At 42.0% G+C, this 19006-nt stretch overlaps 1 protein-coding gene across 2 annotated transcripts in view; it reads left to right on the top strand.

Annotated features, from left to right (window-relative positions):
• Positions 1–13573, top strand: part of rbms3 (RNA binding motif, single stranded interacting protein) — a 245421-nt gene extending 231848 nt beyond the window's left edge. The window contains exons 14-16 of one of the 2 annotated variants that reach the window (XM_063899282.1): positions 4482–4571; positions 6281–6405; positions 7078–13573. In XM_063899282.1, coding sequence (XP_063755352.1) covers positions 4482–4571; positions 6281–6405; positions 7078–7081 — 219 coding nt within the window. In that variant the 3' untranslated portion in view covers positions 7082–13573. Of the gene's footprint in view, positions 1–4481; positions 4572–6280; positions 6410–7077 lie in introns of those variants that run through there. The other variant, XM_063899283.1, reaches the window with a different exon arrangement.
• Positions 13574–19006: the final 5433 nt, after the last annotated feature.

Below are 19006 nucleotides of genomic sequence, written 5' to 3' on the forward strand. Positions count from 1 at the left end.
GCACACCATAAAAATGCCATCCATGCTCCTCATTGATTTATTTTTGTGTGGTGCATATCGCTCCGTTACTGATTTATTTACTATCTCTGCGCTCTCACCACTTAGGAGGAGTCTATCTGTCATGCTCTGTGTTTGCTCATGTCTGAAGTTGCTGTGCACGTGTGGATGTGCACATGCTCTATCGTGTGCACATTTGTGTGTGTGCGTTAGTGACATAGTGTTTGACATGACAAGAGGTGACCTTCCCTCTGTGTTCTCCATCCTACTCCTGTCATGGCAAGTAGAACCCAGGTCTCTGTTGTCATGGTGACAGTGGTGATAGACAGCTTCTCTGTCCCTGGAAGACAGATTTGTGTGAAGAACTTCCCTCTATTATCTGGGCTGTTTCCCTTGGATTTCCATGGGGAAGTACAGTTCTGTTCTACATTTTCATGACAGTGCATTGTTATATTTAACTTTAACTCACCTGGGGAAAGTTGACCGAGCACACACTCTCTTGTCTTGTAGCTCCACGTTCAAACAGTAACACATGTTGACTGCAAGGTGATTCCCAGAACCACTTAGTAGAAGGTAGTTGTTAATGGGGTGCTTTTATGCTTTTGGGGGTTTTCCCTTTCCTGTAGACTGTTATATAGGGTTGTATGCATGTAAATGTGCTGCAAAGATTAAAATCCCTCCAGAGGGAGTTCTTCCCAAACCTCCCATGCTCCAATGCATGTACGTCTTAGGCTAATGGGCGGGACATCATCTAGAAGTTGTTCAATCACAACAGAGCTGGCCAGCGAACCAGTCAGAGCAGACTGGGCTCTGGTTTCAGACAGACGGTGAAAAGAGGTGCTGCAGCACAGGCAGTATGAGAAAAATGAAGACCTTTTTGAACATTAAAGCATGGAGACATTTCACAGTAGAGGCTCAAAATATAAACATGAAGCTGAACACGATCCTTATAGAGCCTCTTTAAGGTCGGGGCAAGCTTTTGTTGACTTTTTACATTCTACAAAACTGTTTGAATAAACAAGTTACCGTAAAGTTGTAAAAGAGTCTCTAATGGATTCCTGAATCCATCCCATTTTTTACTTAAATTGTGTTCTGAATATAAATTGTGCTTGAAATATATAACATGTGCACATTGAATGCAACAGCAGACAAAAATGTGCCTTAAACTGTATCATGATTGTTATAAGCAGCATTAAACAGCAGAGTTTAGTATTCATGCAATAATTCTCAAACTGGATTTTTTTAATGCTAAACGTAAGGCTTCACAAATCAATACAAGTACCGATGAATCAGACAAAACCTGTAGATTGGTGGGATAATGTGAAACCTTTGCCACAACGGTGTATCATTTCCCCAATGTGCGTGTGCTTTTGTGTGCAAGATACAAAACAGGACTCCATAGTGATAATGTGGGTCAAACTCTCCACAGGGTTTCTTCTTACATAGATGTAAATAGTGAAATAGTAAAATGATATAGTGTAAAAGCCTGCTGATGTGATTGTATTTACGGAAGTGATTAAAAAGATGATGCTGATTTTTTCCAGCATACAATAAATCTCTGCAGGCAGGCTGTTAACAATGCCTGGGGGCCAAGATATGGAGGGCTTTTCATGGTTAGGCGGTACAGCATTGTGATTCACAGCCGCTGGTGTGCAGCTCCAATAGTTCCCATTGTGTAGGAGCCCCACAGCTTAGATCAATAGTCATCAGCCCAGCCCAACGCTTCTCTGCCATTAATAACCCATCCTGAGTAGTTGGAGGCTCTTGCCTTGACCAACTGTTATCCTCTACCTTGCACACGATCTGACAGAACAGCATGTCAACACAGAGGGGACTGAAAGACGGAGGCTGAGTGACAGACAGAGAGCTGGATGATGTGTTTGAACATTTGAACATGCTGCACCAGAGTGACAATTCCTAGAAAAGTATTTGCTGTTGTGGAAAGCAGAAAGTAAACTGCCCTATCATCCTCATAAATTGTCTTAGTTGGTGCAGAGGCCCAAACCACTGTGGTACCAGAGTGGTTCTGTCTACGGTGAGGTACATCCATTTTATTTTTTTTATCCTGCCATTGCTGCATTGCGGTGTGATTTTATACCGTAGTTATAGTTGTATGTCATAGAGAGTGATGGTAGAGAAGAGACTTAAGGAGTCTACTCACACCGGCCTCGTTAAGGAACTATTCAGGCCTCCCGTTCATCAAACAAACGCACACGCCATCTGCTCCAATTGCAGGTGTGTGTGTGTGTGTGTGTGTGTGTGTGTGTGTGTGTGTGTGTGTGTGTGTGTGTGTGTGTGTGTGTGTGTGTGTGTGTGTGTGTGTGTGTGTGTGTGTGTGTGTGTGTGTGTGTGTGTGTGTGTGTGTGTGTGTGTGCATAGATACAGTATGAGTGGCTGTGTATGTATGTGACACCATTTATTGCCAATTAGGGATGTTTTATATTGGCTAAACCTGTCCCCTGACTATGGACAGGGAAGTATTAAAAGGGTTGAAATTGGATAAAAATCATCTTTATCGCCATAGCAACCCAATTCACTGTAGCCAGGCTTGACATCCCTCTGACTTTCCACAGCAGCGACTGCAGAAATATGCCCCGCTCCACCTGCCACATTAAATAGGTTAACTAATGGTTATGGAAGAAGGAAAAATCTTATCTTATTACATGTCCTTGTTATATCTAATTTAAATTCCTTTTGCAGTCCTGCAGAGATATATAACATTTCAAATGGACATCCTCCCTGTGGCAGGAAGATTTTGATATAGCTAATTATCTCCTGCTTCCCTTCATTTGCTTTCACGCAGCCCTCACAGGTGAGTTGACTGAATAAGTTAACGGGAAGCAGAAGACTAAAAGTCCTGAGGAAAATTGGTATGCATGGTTTCAATTCACCAAGGAGAAGGTCACTTCAACAACCTGATAGGCCCTTTTAAACAATAGCAGGTTGAGAGCGAGGGAGGGGGAGAGAGCGAGTGACAGGAAGGTGAGAGGGAAGAGGGGATGACACAGAGAGGTAGTGTGGTAATGTGTCAGGAAGTCTGGAAGTGCCGCCTCACCCCGTCTGGATTGTGACAGCACTGAAGGTGTGATAACCTTAAATTCACACACACACTCACACCAACGCATACCAACATCCATCCCAGGGCATCCTCCTGGCCATGTGTAGCCACGGTGGGGGAGTTAATCACCCATGTCCATGGCCTTTAGCTGCTCTCATTAGGGGTGAGCGGTGGAGCCGTACCCGATCCATTAGCAACGCTGCCGGTAATGACACTTCACCAGCACCGCCGGGCCCACGGCCAAGAAAGGCTCCGCAGCCGGGCACAGCCCCTCCATTACTGCCTCCTACTGCATACTGCCGCCACGCTTTTTAGCTCTGGCAGGGGGACTGAGAGGCGAAGGGGAAAAAATAAGATGGAAAGAAAGGGATTGCACTTTCCTTTTTTTTTTCTCTCTTGGTCCGGAAAAGCAGCAGGAAGACGAGGAGAGATGGAGAGGCAGCCTGGTGGCTTTTATCTGGGATCACATCCGTTGGCGCTGTACTGCAGCATTATCGTTCCAAGCCTCTTTGTCTTTGTCTGTCTCTCACAGGCACTCACACACATACACACATACACACACACACACCCACACACACACACGTATGTTTCAAACACACAGCTGCACGCAAGAGAACTCATACATCCAGATGCACAGTTGGGCAGACAAATAGTGATAAGTCATCTTTTATGCACAGGCATGTGCTAATTAAAAAGAAGCACACACACTGGCAAATCAGGCTGACACTGGAAAGCGTGTTCACCACCACACTCTCACGCACACTCTCAAAATCCATTCACAGCAAGTCCCAGAAAAAAAAAAAAAGCCTCGCTCAAAGTGCCGTGTCCTCATTCATATTGCATGTAAAAGCCCCGTGGCTGTCGTGTAACTAAGCTTGTGTCACGTCTGTAAAATGGCCATCATGCAGTGAGTAGCACCAAGTTAAAAGCCAGGGCAGGCATGTCGAAAGGAATATAGGCCACAGGCAAAAGACCTCCTGCTTTCTCTTTCCTTTCCCTCTCTCTCACTCTCTCTTCTTCTTCAACTTTTTTTTTTTTCCCATTGTTGTATCTTCTTCTCAGCTGTGGCCTGGTGCATTTGCCTGCCTGTGAAGTCTTGGCGGAACAGCTGGACCTCTCTCTCTCCCTCCTCACTCTCCTCTGTCTGCCTCACATACTCTGCTCTGCTGAGAGTGCACACATATTCATTTAGCGCCCTCCAAAGGATGCTGAGGGTGCTGCAGGCTCATTCACAATGGTTTCTGGGAATAATTGCAGTTAATGAGACTATCTGGGGATGCTGGAATCAGGGTTGGAAGTGTTTCTTGTCCCATTTTGGATAGGATTAGGTTTCTTATGTCAGAATTGTGTGTGTTGTATTTAATATTTGTGTTTTGTGATGTATGCAGGGATTTTGATACTTGTTTGTGTCCTGTTTGTGTTTCAGTACATGACTGCTGCAGCTGCCGCGGCGCCTATGCAAGGGACCTACATTCCCCAGTACACTCCTGTGCCTCCAACAGCCGTCCCTGTCGAAGTAAGGCTGCACTCAATAAGTATCACAAATCTGTCCATGTTTACCCAAATGTAGGACATCATTACTCCTGACAGCCCACTCCCCTACTCCCACTAGCGTTCCCTTTGCCATTTCTAAAAACCTTCCCACCACATCAACAAACCGTAACATTAAATAGACGGATTAGGTTTGGAGCAGGCTGTAAATTGCTTGTATTCTCTCTGAATAAATGGCCTCGCAAATTACAAGGATGAAAAGTACAAGCTAAGCAAGAAGTGGCAGAAGTTTTATAGTATTCGGGAAAGACATTTGAAGTGCAGCACAGACTTTGTCACTTCTTTCGGCGGCTGTCTGAGCTGCTGGCAGGTTCGGGCAGGCCAGCCTGAGAAATGATGAATGCGGAAAGCAGGAAAAGGCAGGCCGGCGAGGAGAGCGCAACGGCTGTCTGCCGGCTGACAGTGCGGTCGTATTCAGATGGACTATCAGTCGTGTATCAGATGACAGGAGCTGAAGTGAGACACAGTGCCGGCAATGCTGTCTTTCTCCCCCCCCTCCCTCCACAGCCAGTCCAGGCTGGTAGGTAGCAGGAACACACACATCCATCAGCCACGGAGCTCTGCTTAGCCCACCAGCCACCGACAATGACAGTTTCCCCTGACAGACCTATTAGTCCCCCTCCCCCCTTCTTTCTCATCCCCTCCTCCTAAGCTCCTGAAAGTTCATCATGAAGGAGTAGGACGGAGAAGAGAAATGTAGTTGTAGTGTAGCCCGTGGCGCCTCTTTACCTATTTCATCCTCACCGCCGTCCTCTCGATGCCAGCACCAGCAGCGGCGCATATATCACTGAATCAGCCGTGTCTGCAGGGCTGATGTATGGACAGGTCGCAGTCTCCTTGAGAGCTTGTTAAAGGTGATTGAGATGGCTCAATAATGGGGGCTATCGGTTATGCTAGACACATAAAAAGGCTAAGAAGCTGTTGTGATGAATTCAGAGTGCATGGCCATTTTTAAAGACTTTGTTTTACCTCAAATATAGATGTCAAAGTCTGCAAGCAATTCAGCACATTTTATATTATTCGCACATGTTGGACTTTAAACACTAATCACTTTCATCTCAGTCAAATGTAGTATTCAATATTCAATAAGATAACTTTACAGCTCCAGTTGCTTAATTTCCTAAAAGACAATGCCTTATATTGTTCTTACAAAGCTGTCTGACGTTAGGTCTAATGCATAATTAGAAAGACTCTAGGTGTCTGTGCCTTTATTTTATATAGCAGTATAACGGCATCCTTTAATGAAATACTGTTATATTGTATATGAAAGTTCTGTGGATATCAAAATTGCTTATTAAATACTCAGAGTGATAGACCTGTCACCTGGGAAGATAATAATCACACAATTTTATTAGGTCTATTTTTATGTCATGCCAAAACGGTTTTGTTTCTAGCATTATACACTACTGTGTTTTGAATCGTGAGAGGGCTTTACAGTTTGTATGCTTGGATCCTTAATTCAAGTAAGAGAAATGTGGAGACATAGAGTTAGAGCAACAGAGGACAGTTTCTTTACCAGGACAGCAGGACACACAATAGTACAAATGTATGTCCGCAGTGGACAGGAGTGGTAGAATTCTTATACTTTACCTTTCAGCAGGAGGTGCTGAGCTCTGCCGAGAGATGCTTGTTAAAGTTCAGAGCTGACAGATTTCTTCCTGTGTGTGTCCTCAGGGAGTGGTGACGGACGCCTCCCCCCAGACAGTGGCTCCCTCGTCACAGGAGGTGGCTGGACAGCAGCAACAGATCCAAGTGGACAGTTCTGCCGACCATGTTCCTGCTTACTCATACCAGTCCAAGTGAGTCACACAGGGAAGCAGGACAGTTGCTGTCAGCCACTGTAACATGATATTCTCTGCTTTCCTTTCTATTGTAAGCATTATAGGAGGGCGATATGACATCATTTATTGAGATACAATATACATTTATACTGGAGTAATTAGCATTTAGCTTCATCGAGTATTTTTATTGGTTGCACCCCTTCCTGTAAAGCAATTTTTACTTATATGGAGTCACAAAATCACATTCCGCTAGACATTTCTTTCTTATTCCCAAAGTAAATGTAAAAAAAAAATCCTGTTAGTGGATTTTGTGGTAAACCTAAGGGATACAACTTTACAAAATATTGTTTTATTCAGGCGTGTTTTGCTTTTTACTAGCAAAAGCGATCAAATTGCAAGTTATTTTCTTTGACAAATATTGTTCATGAATGCTTAGTACAAATCTAAATAAATCGTGAGTACTCAGACGCAGCAGTGTTTTGATAAATGACTCAAATTATTCCTGGCGTCAGTTGTCAGTTGCTCATCATTTTAGCTGCACTTTTTTCTTTTGTGTCCCGATCATAACAGTTTAACGTGATTCATTCCGGGCTGTCAGCTGTCAGCTCTGTTGCGTTTTTCTGTTTGTAATATTGTGCTTTGATTACAATGGCACCCCCCTCTCTCTCTGTGTTTTCTCCCCTTCATCAGATAGCATCGGCCTGAGCGAATGTTCCTGTGACAGCGTTGCCTTGAGACAGAAGGTGGCTGCACTGTGAATGTGAGGAAAAGAGAAAAGAAAGAGATTACTTCCAGATTGCCCAGGCACCAAAAAAGAGACACTTTTTTCATTTCCTACCTGGCCTACGAGAAAAAAGAGAGAGAGAAAAAAATGCAAGAAGGAGGCAAAGAGTGCTGTGGAAGGGGATGGGGAAATTGCTGGGCGCAGTGCAAAGAAGTGAAATTGTTTAGTCTGGGAACTTGCCAGAAGGGCTGGGCTGAAGCTTGAAAAGTTTCTCAAAGAAAATTCTCAACCAATTACAAAAAAAAAAAAAAAAAACAAGGAAATAGAAAATGACAAAAAAAAAAAGGTTGAATGCGCAGGTAGGTGATGAAGTTTATTTTGTAATTAGAAAAGGGGAGTCAAGTTTGAGATACACACAGAGATTGTCTTCCTCAGATATTAAGCTACAATTTCTTTTCACTCTTTTTTATGTTCTAGTGTTAAATTTTAGTTTTCTAGATATATTCAAAAACAAAGTGTTTTTTCTTTCTTGAATCTTCATGGCCTTAATTTGAAGGGCGGCAGAAACTTTTTACAGAGTTAAAGTCTGACGTCTGTTTAGAAGAAAAAAAAACAAAGTCAGTTTCTTGCACCACTCGGAGGGTACAAGACACTGGATACGTTGTTCTAAAGAGGAAAAAAGAATCTATCACATAAGCTGTACAGATTTAATAGAGAAGAGCTTTTTTTCTTTTCTTCATTAGAAGAAAACTTTGATAATTATTATGTCAGAGGTAACTAAGTGTCAGAAGAAAAACAAAATGTCTGTTGGGGAAAAAGACTTGGGGGGGAGAAGAAGCTTTCAAGAGATTTTTCACCATGAGGAAAAAATGAAAACATAAGAAAACATGCTGCATTGTGGATGCAGTCTGTTGCAAACGCTGAACTTGTTTTTTATTATCATAATTATTATTTTACATGGCAAAGTTGCTGTCAATGACATTAGTGCTTTTTATCTGCCACATTTTACCTTTTTTATGAGCTTTAAGATGTTTTTAGCCCGCTTGCTTGTCACACTGCAAAAAGAAAAAAAAGAAGAAGAAAAAAATGATAAAATGAACAGAAAAAAAACTACGGAAATTAATTCTGGAAGTGAAATAAAAACAGTAGATTCAGTAGGAGCTTACGGTTTAAACAAATCAGTGCAAAAGCAATAGAAGAAATTGTTGACAATTTCTGTAGTCTTTCCTAGTTGTGGATCAAATGCAGCCCATGGATGGCCATTTTTATACCAAAGATGAAGAGACACTCTGAACCAGAGTTTTGTTTTTGTTTGTTTTCCTTTCCTTTACATTTTTCAGTTTGATTTTGTTGTTGTTGATGTTGCTGTTGTTGATGATGTTAATGTTGATATTGTTGTTGTTGTTGATGTTGCTGTTGTCGTTGTTTTTTATTTGACCTTGATGGCCGGACCAGTCCTTACTATCCTTCTTAAAATCTTGTTTTTTGCCGGGTTTAAGCTAGTTTTCCACGGTTGTCCAAGCTGTCACACAAGCATACACACACACTCACAAACACAGACACACACAAACACACACACACACACACACACACACACACACACACACACACACACACACACACATACACATATCTAAACAGACACACTTAATGTACAAACTAAAACAAACACATCAAAAACAGTATTTAAAGTGTGATGCAACCGGTGGCAGTCCTACCAAAAGTCATTTTTCTCCTCCTCCTCTACTTGTCTTTTAATTTCTTTGTATGTCTCATCACTTTTACGATGCGTTCACACACCGTTGGTGCATTCCAACTCTATAATTCTCTTGGATCCTACAGGGAAAACTTTAGGAATAGATTGGGGAGTGTTGCTTGCTACGCTTCGTGGTAGTCGACACATTGCTTGCAGCTTTATCCCCTCAGTGCTTTCTGTCCTCAGTCTCTTTATCGCTTACATTTAACCATAACTGGGAATCTCCCTGCTGCTGTTTGCCCTTCTGTTAATCTCTTCCATTTATCACCAAACATAGGTCACATGTTTGAGTATTTACCTGCCAGGCTTACCAGATGAGTGGTGTTTGCTGCATGTTGGACATCAGGTAAGTTGTTTAAATGTGTTTAGCAATGATTGCATAAACCTTATGGCACTTAATTTATATGGCAGCCAAAGCATATTAAAACAACTATGAATAACGTAAAAAACACCTAGGACTATCGTTTGAATGTTTTTCATGAAACATGCTTATTCACTTTTCTCCTGAAGTTTAAATGCGATGAAAAGTTTCACTCTTGTCTGTATGTTAACATACGAGGCTACCGCCAAAAGCTTGCTAGCGTATCTTAGTACAAAGACTGGAAACAACATGCTTTGTGAAGGAAACAAAAGCCTTCTACTTACCCATTAATATGTCTTGTCTCATTATTTAATATATATAATATACAATACTTTTGTCATCATTGTGAACTTGATACACAACCAGCAGCAGAAGTGACTGAAGAATGCCATGCAGTTCTTTTAAAAGACATTTGAATACAAGCTGGACATGTTGGCATTATAGACACCGACACCCTGTGACACTCACAAGGCATGGTAGAAGTGTGTTCAAAGGCTGGAAAACGACCGTCTGTCCTGATCATCCCCCTGATCATTTACCCACCACCATCAGGGGAGGTTTTCACACCTGTGGGAACTAACTGGGCTCCTCACCAGCTTTAACTTGTTGATGGCAGCTCCTTCCTCTGCCCTGAGTGTCAGTTACACCCCCGGTTGTCCCAAATTTTTGCACAAACAGTCCCGCACATCTTATCTGGTCTTTCCGTCCCTGAGCTGTGTGAGGTTTCCAATGATTTCATCTCTGAGGATTGTCCCCTGAGTGAAATTGCCTGTGGGACAGCGGCCATTTCTGCCCCCATTACAGCAGCATTTGTGTGTCTGCTCTGCTGGCCCATGCCCTCCCGCTCTGCCCCACTGTGGGTCTACAGAGCTAAAAAGCTCTGTGTTCTCCCTGCTTCACTGCCACCATTAATGTGCCATGGCCAAACCAGGGTCCTTTTGCTCTCATTTTCCCTAATTCTCTCCGTCCCTCCCTCCCCCCCACTCTCGCGCTCCCTCTAGAGTTTCTTCTCTTTATTGGATGGTGCAAAAGCAGAGCCACTAACCAATTTCAGTCACTCTTGCAATGAGGCTTGACGGGCCCAATTTGTCTCCCTGCGGGGCAATAGGATCCACTCCAGTGTCCCTCAAAAGACCCCTTTCTTCCAGACTGGAGAGAGCTTTTTGTTTGGTGACAATTGCAATTGAGCTCTTGCAGTTCATGTGACTCGTTTAAATCTACAGTAAGTCTATTGCTCTATCTTGTGGCGTGATGGCGTGTTATGCACACTACAGGCAAACATCATCATGCGCCGCAATGTTTGTAATCTACAAACGAGATTTACATTGAGTGCCTTCTAACAAAGCTTCCAAATTATTCGAAATTCAATTAAATTGTGGTAAAGAAATGTGACACAATATGGAAGCTACTCTATGGTGCTAAAAAGGAGGCATTCTCGGGCTTTTGCCTTGACTGATCCCTGTGATGAGCCGGCCACTGTTGATCGTTTGGCCTTGACCTACTCTTAACAGGCCTCCTGTCCACTTGACCACACAGAAAAGAAACTGGCACGCAGCTTCCTCAAGTGAACTACACATCTAAAGCCATACTCGCATACATTTTCCTCTGTCAGTGTTGCAGGGAAATTGCTATTCATTTTTATTTTCCGTCCACCAATGAAGTTGAGAAGCTAAATGTGTCATTCAAACTGTCTCTCATTGACTGTTAAGCTGTTTATTGTCCAATCAAATCAAATATTTTCCTTTCATCTGATCTACATTCCACATCTGCTTGAACTTCCCCTCCGGGCTATGATTTGCTCTTATCTCCCAATGACCAAGTCTCAAGCCACAATTCAGTCTTTAACAACTGACAAATGTTGGGTTTATGAGCTACTGGGAATTTCCCACATTGCTAATCTGTTTTGTCATTGTTGCATTTACTCAATGTAGTCCAACACTGAGTCTTTTTTAAGTGGTAAACTGCTAAACTTTTACTTTACCAGGTTTAAGCTAGTATGTGTGTGTCAGTGTGTGTGAAAAGTTCTTGTACTCGACAGTTTTAGCTAGGTTATGAATACAGCATAGCTAGCATAGACTTTTACAGCTGCTGTTTTATAAAAGTAATAAAGGGGGACATTTTTGAAGCCTAACAGGGCTCATAATGCAGAAGTTGCACATCGGAGAGCAGAACGTCCCACAAAAGGCCTGAGACTCAGAAGTAATGACATTATGGGAAAAACGACTACAAATAGCCAAGAGATTATGGAGATAATGCACAACCAAAAATATCAGATCTATTTTGCTAATGGAGATTCAAGATAGAAAATGTTAAGGCAGTAGCATGGCACCGATATTTCACAGAGATCTAAAGGATTTCCCATCTGAACAAGCAGAAATGGCTCTCTCTTAATAGCACAATGGCGTAAAGTACCTTTTCAGAATATAAATTTGGAAGTGTACAGAAGGCACGTCGGCAATTTTAAGGAGGCTGTTGCAGAGAATGCTCTGCTCCCAGTCAGCCCATGTGTCAGCACAAACCAAGAGTCAGCTATACTAAGAAAGACATTGTGTGTGTGTGTGTGTGGGAAAGAACGAGAGGCAGATCATTAGCTGCTGTTGCCGGGCAGAAGTGGTCAGAGCCTGGAGTGTCTCCGTGTTCTTGCAGCAGTATGTCTCTTGTACAGGTCTCTAAGAGGGGACGAGCTCGACCCATCACTCATTAGCAACACAGACTTCCTATCCTACACCATGGCCATCCCTGTCTCCTCTTTCTACAAAGCTCATCATTGTTCCAATCTCTTCTAACCTTAAGTTTTGTTTCTGGCTGACCTTAACACTCGCCATCCATCTATCACCCTCTTTTTATCTCACCTAGATTGTCCAGTCCGTTTCATCAAATTTTCAAACCCCTGTAGAACAGTCATCTGTGAAACGTGAGGCTGCCACCATTTGCAATCTGTGTCTAAGCACTGCTTGCAAATAGCTTTTGTGAAACAGGTTTATGGATTATATTGCAGGCCACCATTGCATTTATTATTTTGCATCATTTGTCTACAGCAGGTTGGAGAGGGAATGTCCCTGGCTTGTCACTAATATGGCTGAGTAAACCTAGGCCCAAGTGGTGCTCGATCACCCTTCAGGCTTTTTTTCCTTTAGTGTTAGGATGATATTGTTTGCTGCCTTAGTGCCAACAAGAAAGAGTTTATGCAATCATAATGAGTGTTGAAAAACAGTGAAATTCATTATTTATTTTACATTATCTGAACTGCCTAAATGCAGTAAATCTCACACATCTGGTACCTGAAGGAATGATATTCAGAATGACTTTTCCTGATACATACTAAGAGCGAATGGTGGGAGGGAAATGCAACATTTCATTTATCGCCAGTCCACTGTTGATAAGCGCACACTCCCTACAAGGTAAATCTGATCTCCTGTCAGCTAACCAGATAAACACAGCTTGAGATTCAACCTACATCCTGGTCTTCTTCAGTGTCAGTGTTCCAGACGTGGTACTGACTTCACTGTAAAAAAAAAAGATTTGTCTCAATCCTTCCCTAACTCACTGTTTTCCACAATAACTGCAGCCATCCTTAACACTGACATGATCCAGACAGTAATTCATGTAATGTTGCTTTCACACTGTCACTCATTAGATGTTTAACATGTCATACTCAGTTGTTCTTTGTGAACAGAGTTGCAGTCATTCCGCATTGATTCTCGTGAGGAAAACAGTCGTTCAGAGTTGCTCTCCAATCCTGTCTCCCGTAGAGTGTAAGGCGAACCATGGCTCAATTACTCATCACAGACCAGTGCACTCACACTCTGCACACACATAATGCAGTGAGAAAATTGTTCAAACTGCCCCCCACAAGAGCGAGGCCCTGTGCTCTTTAATTGATGCTTCGGTCCACCTTTGATAAGAGCTATTGATTGGCCACACAACCCCAGGAGCCAGCACAGCCCTTGCGGAGTTCAAACAGCTCCCAGAGAAATACAGAATCCAACTCCCACTAGGAAATGACCGACAAAATTGTTAAGAGATAGCCAGCACGGAGAGTGTGTTAGGCATTGGTATTAATTTACCAGATAAAAAGAGGAACTATTTATCAAGACAGCAGAGCGGTTTTAAAAATAAATATTTTTGTTAGTTTTCTCTTTTTGTTGTTTTTGTTTGTTTTTCACTTTTCTTGGTTTCAGCGCCGAGGAGGACATGGTCACGCCTCGCACACGCTGCTCAGTGTGTGTGTTATTTGAAAAACTATCTGTACATCTGTGGATGTTAGAATTTGACTTGGGTTTTATGAGTTGTTGTTTTTTTTCTCTCTGATGAAGCTTTCAATAAAAAAATGTGGAAAAAAGCACCAAGTAGCGCTGTTATCTTTTAATCTGCAAAGCAAATGAATGTGTTTAAACGCAGCTAGCTGTTTTTCCCAGTCCTAAAGTCGTTATTATGAAGACATTTATTATGCATCAAGATTCCCCCGGGGAACGCACAGAGCACACCATCTTAACCATAGCCTATTATCTATATGACTAAATTGCAGTGGGAAGCAAGAGGAAGCCCTATTATTATCATGCAGCCTGATGGCACCTGCTGCGCGTTGACCTTGGGCCCTCACATCCTCGCATAATTACTGCCTTTGCAAATGGAGCTAATACCTCTCAATGGGATTTCCCCCATCAGCGCTCACACACACTTGATTGGGCGTAAAGTGTTCATAATCAAAGATGGAGGAGCCTGCTGGAGGAAGAAGTGGATCGATGGCTATCAATTTTTCTCTTCACTCTCATTTAGGCCCAATCAATTGCTGTCCTTGTCACCTCCTAGGGACGCCTGTACTGCCAATACCACGGCTGCACAGTAGCCAAGTTTCCACCGCGTGAGACAGCTCTGCAAGATCAAGGCAACAAGCCTGGCACTCCGAGACAAAGGACATCTTAATGGAGAACAATCGACTGCTTGGAGTGTGTGTGCATGATTAGGCCGCCAGGACTCACAGATTCCTTTTTTGCATCTGCTGATCTGGAAGTACCTCAGTGCTTGACAGAGATAAGGGTCTGTATGGTACATTTACAGCAATTTTAAACATTTTACTGCTCTGAGAGACTTCTCCGTGGTGCCATGGTTTTCTTCACCACACACTGGAGGCTGTTTAATCTGGGAAAATGCAGTAGGATCCTTTATCGAGTGAAATGCCACAGATTCAATCTCCCTCCCTTGGAGCCGGCAGCCTCCTTATCTGGACTTATAGAGATGTAGCAGCTAAGCACCACAAGGGTGCAGCATACCAACACAGATGTTATCTGGTGTGTTTATTTCACAGAGGAGGAAGGGCCTTCCATGTGCATACACACACACACACACACACACACACACACACACACACACACACAAACAAACACACACCATCACTAGATACAGATCAAGGACATCTCCACTGGGTGAATCACGACAACGCAACCAGCCTTCCCATCAAGCATTTGTAGTCTGCTTAATATATACGAAGATTAGGCAAGGAAATCCCGGATGTGCTTTAAAATATATCTGTCCTACTTCCAGTAAATTGTTGTGCATTTATATATGGATAAACCTATTCTTTTGAGGGGTCTCTGAATGCAGCATTTGGTGTTGATAAGGGAGCTGATGGCAAATCCTGTGACAACTGTGAATTTTTAGGATCCAATAAATCCTATGTCCATTTAAAGGTACAGACCAGACAGAGTAAATTTAGAATGTCCTTTTGTTCCTTACAGTACAATCTCAGCTAAAATTATGGCAGCAAATTATTTGGATGTCAGATGGTATGTTGTAGTAACACAGCCCCAAGTAAAATCATGAAAATGGATGCAAATTTTGCCTTTCATTGCATTTGTCTTCATCAGGCTGTCATCATTGCCTCCCCAGCACTCTCTAAAACATCCTGATGTAATACACATGACACACATGGTACAAAACAACCACCAGTGGATTTATTCTTAACACTTATTTTTGTTCTTGATTTCTATTTGCCTGCAACAAATGATCTGTACAGGCCTTGGGGGGACAAGGTTTCAGGTTCCATCTAGTTGAACACGATTGATTTGTATTCCAAAATCAATTTAAAGGGGGGAAGGGGGTCCGAGTTGCTTTGAATCCAATCAAAAATCTGTGATCGTCAGCAAACACAAACACACCTGGTGCTCCCTTATTAGCTCATAGCTCACTAAGAGAGACGTAATTAACTGAAAAGGGGGATCTGCGCTGCTGAGCTAAAATCTTAATAATGCTCAAGAGGGATTTGGTGTGTTTTGAGGGGGCATTTATTATTTGCTTAATCTAGAAATATGTGAATGCAATGTTAATCATGTCAAAGATTGCCTTCAAAAAGCTAAATGTGAATATGGTATTAGTGAGGAATGCATGATTCATATTTATACACCATCTATATGTCTATCAGATTCAGGAAGAAATATTGTATTAGAAACATGTATATAATTTTGCCACAAATCTGAAATTGTTAATGATTCCAGTTTATTACAACTGGAGTTAAATTGTGGTGGTTTTGGTCATCAGTTTTAATACATTTATATTTTCCTAATTTAATGTGCTGAGATGAAGGAATTAACCCCAACAGTCAGATTCAAACAAACCACCATGTTTGGCATGTATGCCAAACATACTCAGTGTAGAAACTGGAGTATGTGAGTGATTAAATATTAACAAACTGTCCATCCATTACAGTTTATAGACTAACTGTCAGTAATTTCCACAGTGAGCAACCACAATTTTCTTATGCAAACAGGGATTATGACAGATATTTCTTGTGCACTCCTACTGGATTTAAATCAACTTTACCTACATTCTTTGCAACCACTCAAACAACTGGTCAAATTACGATGTGTGATATAAAGAAATTCATTCTAGGAAAAGGCAAAACCAGTGCCCCAAAAAAAAACAACTAAAAACTAGCAAATCACTGAAGCAGACAGACATTTTAAAAGAAGCAAGAGGAAGTATTATGGAGAAACATAGTCAGCAGGGGGAGGAAGTGGAGTTCTGCCCCCAAGTGGCCAAATAAATGGATGAATGCAGCTGGTTATTGCTCGATCTGCTTAAACAGCTTCAACAAGTGAAGCCCTTTAGCCTGTATTGATAAACAATGTGTGAACATCTTGGCCAGATGTGCTCCTCAAGCGGACAGAAGAGCATGTAGTTAAGACGGATGTCTTGCCCCACATTTACAATAGAAAACCTGTGGTGACACACTCCGTCAGACAGCAGCTCCATTTCAATATTCCCATGATGAATTGCTATCATTGTGTAGCAGGGTTTGGGAGTCCGGCCAAAGCCGAGTGAAGTTTACAATGACATTAGTGGAACAATTGTATCCCTGGAGATCCTTTGCAGAAGGCATTGTTCCCCAGGTGGCAAAGCAGCGGGTCTCTGTCAAAAGCCCAGCGCTGTTCTCAATAAGCAGAGGACAAAACGTGTTAACTGAGGATGTGAATAACTTTTACATAAATTCACCACTTCCTGCTATTAACCCTTATGAAACCAATCAGTGTGACTCAAAGCATGATGCTTTAATTTGAGCAGCCGATGACACATCCACACATGTCCTCGTGTTTATCCAAATAAAGATATCAACAAAAATAAAACTTGGCCTGTTTACTTCCTGCTTGTTTATCTTAAGCCACATGACTGATTGAAATAATGTCCTTCAAAATAAATTCATATGGTTAAAAACCAGAGTGATCTTTTATGGTACCTTACCTTCCCCTACTGTACCTTTCCTCAGACAGCAAAGATACAGAGGACAGGAAGGGAATCCTCTCATATTATAATGAATGATTTAAATACAAGGTTGTAGAGGTTGTGAGAAAATAGAGATGAACGCCTTCTATCTATGACAGCACAACTGTTTTTATTGTTTATTTGCCAGTTAAAAACCCAACAAGAGAAGCATTGGACACAGTTATTCTCAACATTGTGTTTCCATAGTAACATACTGGCACTGTTGAAGGTAAAACATCACAGAAGAGGCACAGAAGATAGTGTAATTGCGAGAGTTTAACCAGAGACAAATATGAATTATGTCCTTAGAGTCTGCTACTGATTTACACATTTGGTAGTGTTTTCCATTTGTAAACTCTGACGTTTACATGTCAAGTCATTCAGCATTCTCCAAAATCTACAGCTTGGAGATTTGTATCTACTTACTGAGCAAATTTAGCTGCTCAGAGGTTGTGAGCTTTTGTATTAGTCCCATCTGTATGATTTGCATCTGGTTTTGAGCTGTAAGATGAGTCATTCTAGTATCATATGGTACAGAAGCCAGTATCTGAGAGATTAAGAACAGAATACCAGCTGACAAATAGACACTAGCGCTGAAGCATTCAATAAAAAGACAAACAAATCAAATGTAATTCCAGTTATAGAAACAATACAAATGTGATTAGCTGTGTGTGATTGTTTGAATAGGAGCTTCCCAGAAGGCCAGACCCAAGAGAAAACCTATCCTCTATTTCCCAGCTAAACTGAATCAGTAAAAGAAAACAATTACCCCAGCTTCAACTTTGTGTCTGTGTGAGAGAGATAAAGAAAGACGGAGGGGGGACTGGAACGTACAAGCTTCAACTGCGTAATGTTATATGCAGCAAACTTAGGCATTTAGATGCTCAGAAGTCAAGTCCAGTCAAAGAATAACACAACTTCTCCCTGATATTCCTAAAACATGGACATACTCCTCTTTTAGCTATGACGTTATTTCAAAAGGGGAGAAGAACTCAGACAGTGAAAGTATTTTTAGAATATTATTGCTGGAAATATACCGACTGTGTGAGTAATCAAATGATCTGTTCATATAAACATTTCCTAGACAAGCCATCAAGCTGATACTGAATGGCCAATGTTTTACTTACAGAATGTCAACATGAACCACTTTCTGGTTATATGTTTAAGACACAGCACACAATCAGAAGTTACCCCTATTCCAAAAAATGAAAAAGATCCAACATTTCCCCCAAACTCCACTTGAGGAGAGCATCTTACTTTAGAGCCAGCAGCTGATAGAAATAATATCCGTGTGGCATTTGAAGTCAAAAGAAGAGAAATGCTAATCATAATGGATTAATGCGTAGATATGTGAGTCTAGTAAGCACTCTGAATGTGAGCATTGAATACATTTGTGTGCATGTGTGCGAAAAGGACAAGGGCAGAGATGGTGATGAAAAGGGGACAGATAGAAGGTCAGGGCTGAAAAATAGCAGTAGGAATTGATGAAGAGAATAGAGAGTAGGTATGTGTAAAGGGAAGGGAAGCATAGATAGGTGAAGGGGAGGGTTGAAATGTAAATTAAAGAAGTGAAGTAGGAGGTAAGTAGCGAAAATGTGTATTAAGAAATGAAAAGAGAAGAGTGAAAGCAGTGGAGGGGGAGAGACCTTGTAAAAGAGAAATAGACAAATGACAAAGAAGAGGGTAAAGGAAGAAACATAAAGAAAAGAGAGGAAGATTTATCATTCCCCTCCTCTCTTTTCTGTGTAGCCCATCGAACCTCGAGGACTGCAGGAAGAAGTCTTAATGACCCACTATCAGCTCCAGGCCAAAGGATGTGATCTACAGCAACAGTGTGCAGGTGGATAAATGGTCTTCTCTGTAACAGGAGGAAGACCACACATGCTCCAGGGGCCGCCCCGGTACCACAGACTGGTGGGACTGTAATGGGAACATGTGTAAGCTACCGACATGACGAGCCGTAAAACACAGCCCTGACTCCGAAGGCCTCCAAAACACCTCCGTCCCTCCAGATGTAACC

The sequence above is a fragment of the Eleginops maclovinus genome, chromosome 13, assembly GCF_036324505.1.
Source record: "Eleginops maclovinus isolate JMC-PN-2008 ecotype Puerto Natales chromosome 13, JC_Emac_rtc_rv5, whole genome shotgun sequence".
Classification (NCBI taxonomy): domain Eukaryota; kingdom Metazoa; phylum Chordata; class Actinopteri; order Perciformes; family Eleginopidae; genus Eleginops; species Eleginops maclovinus.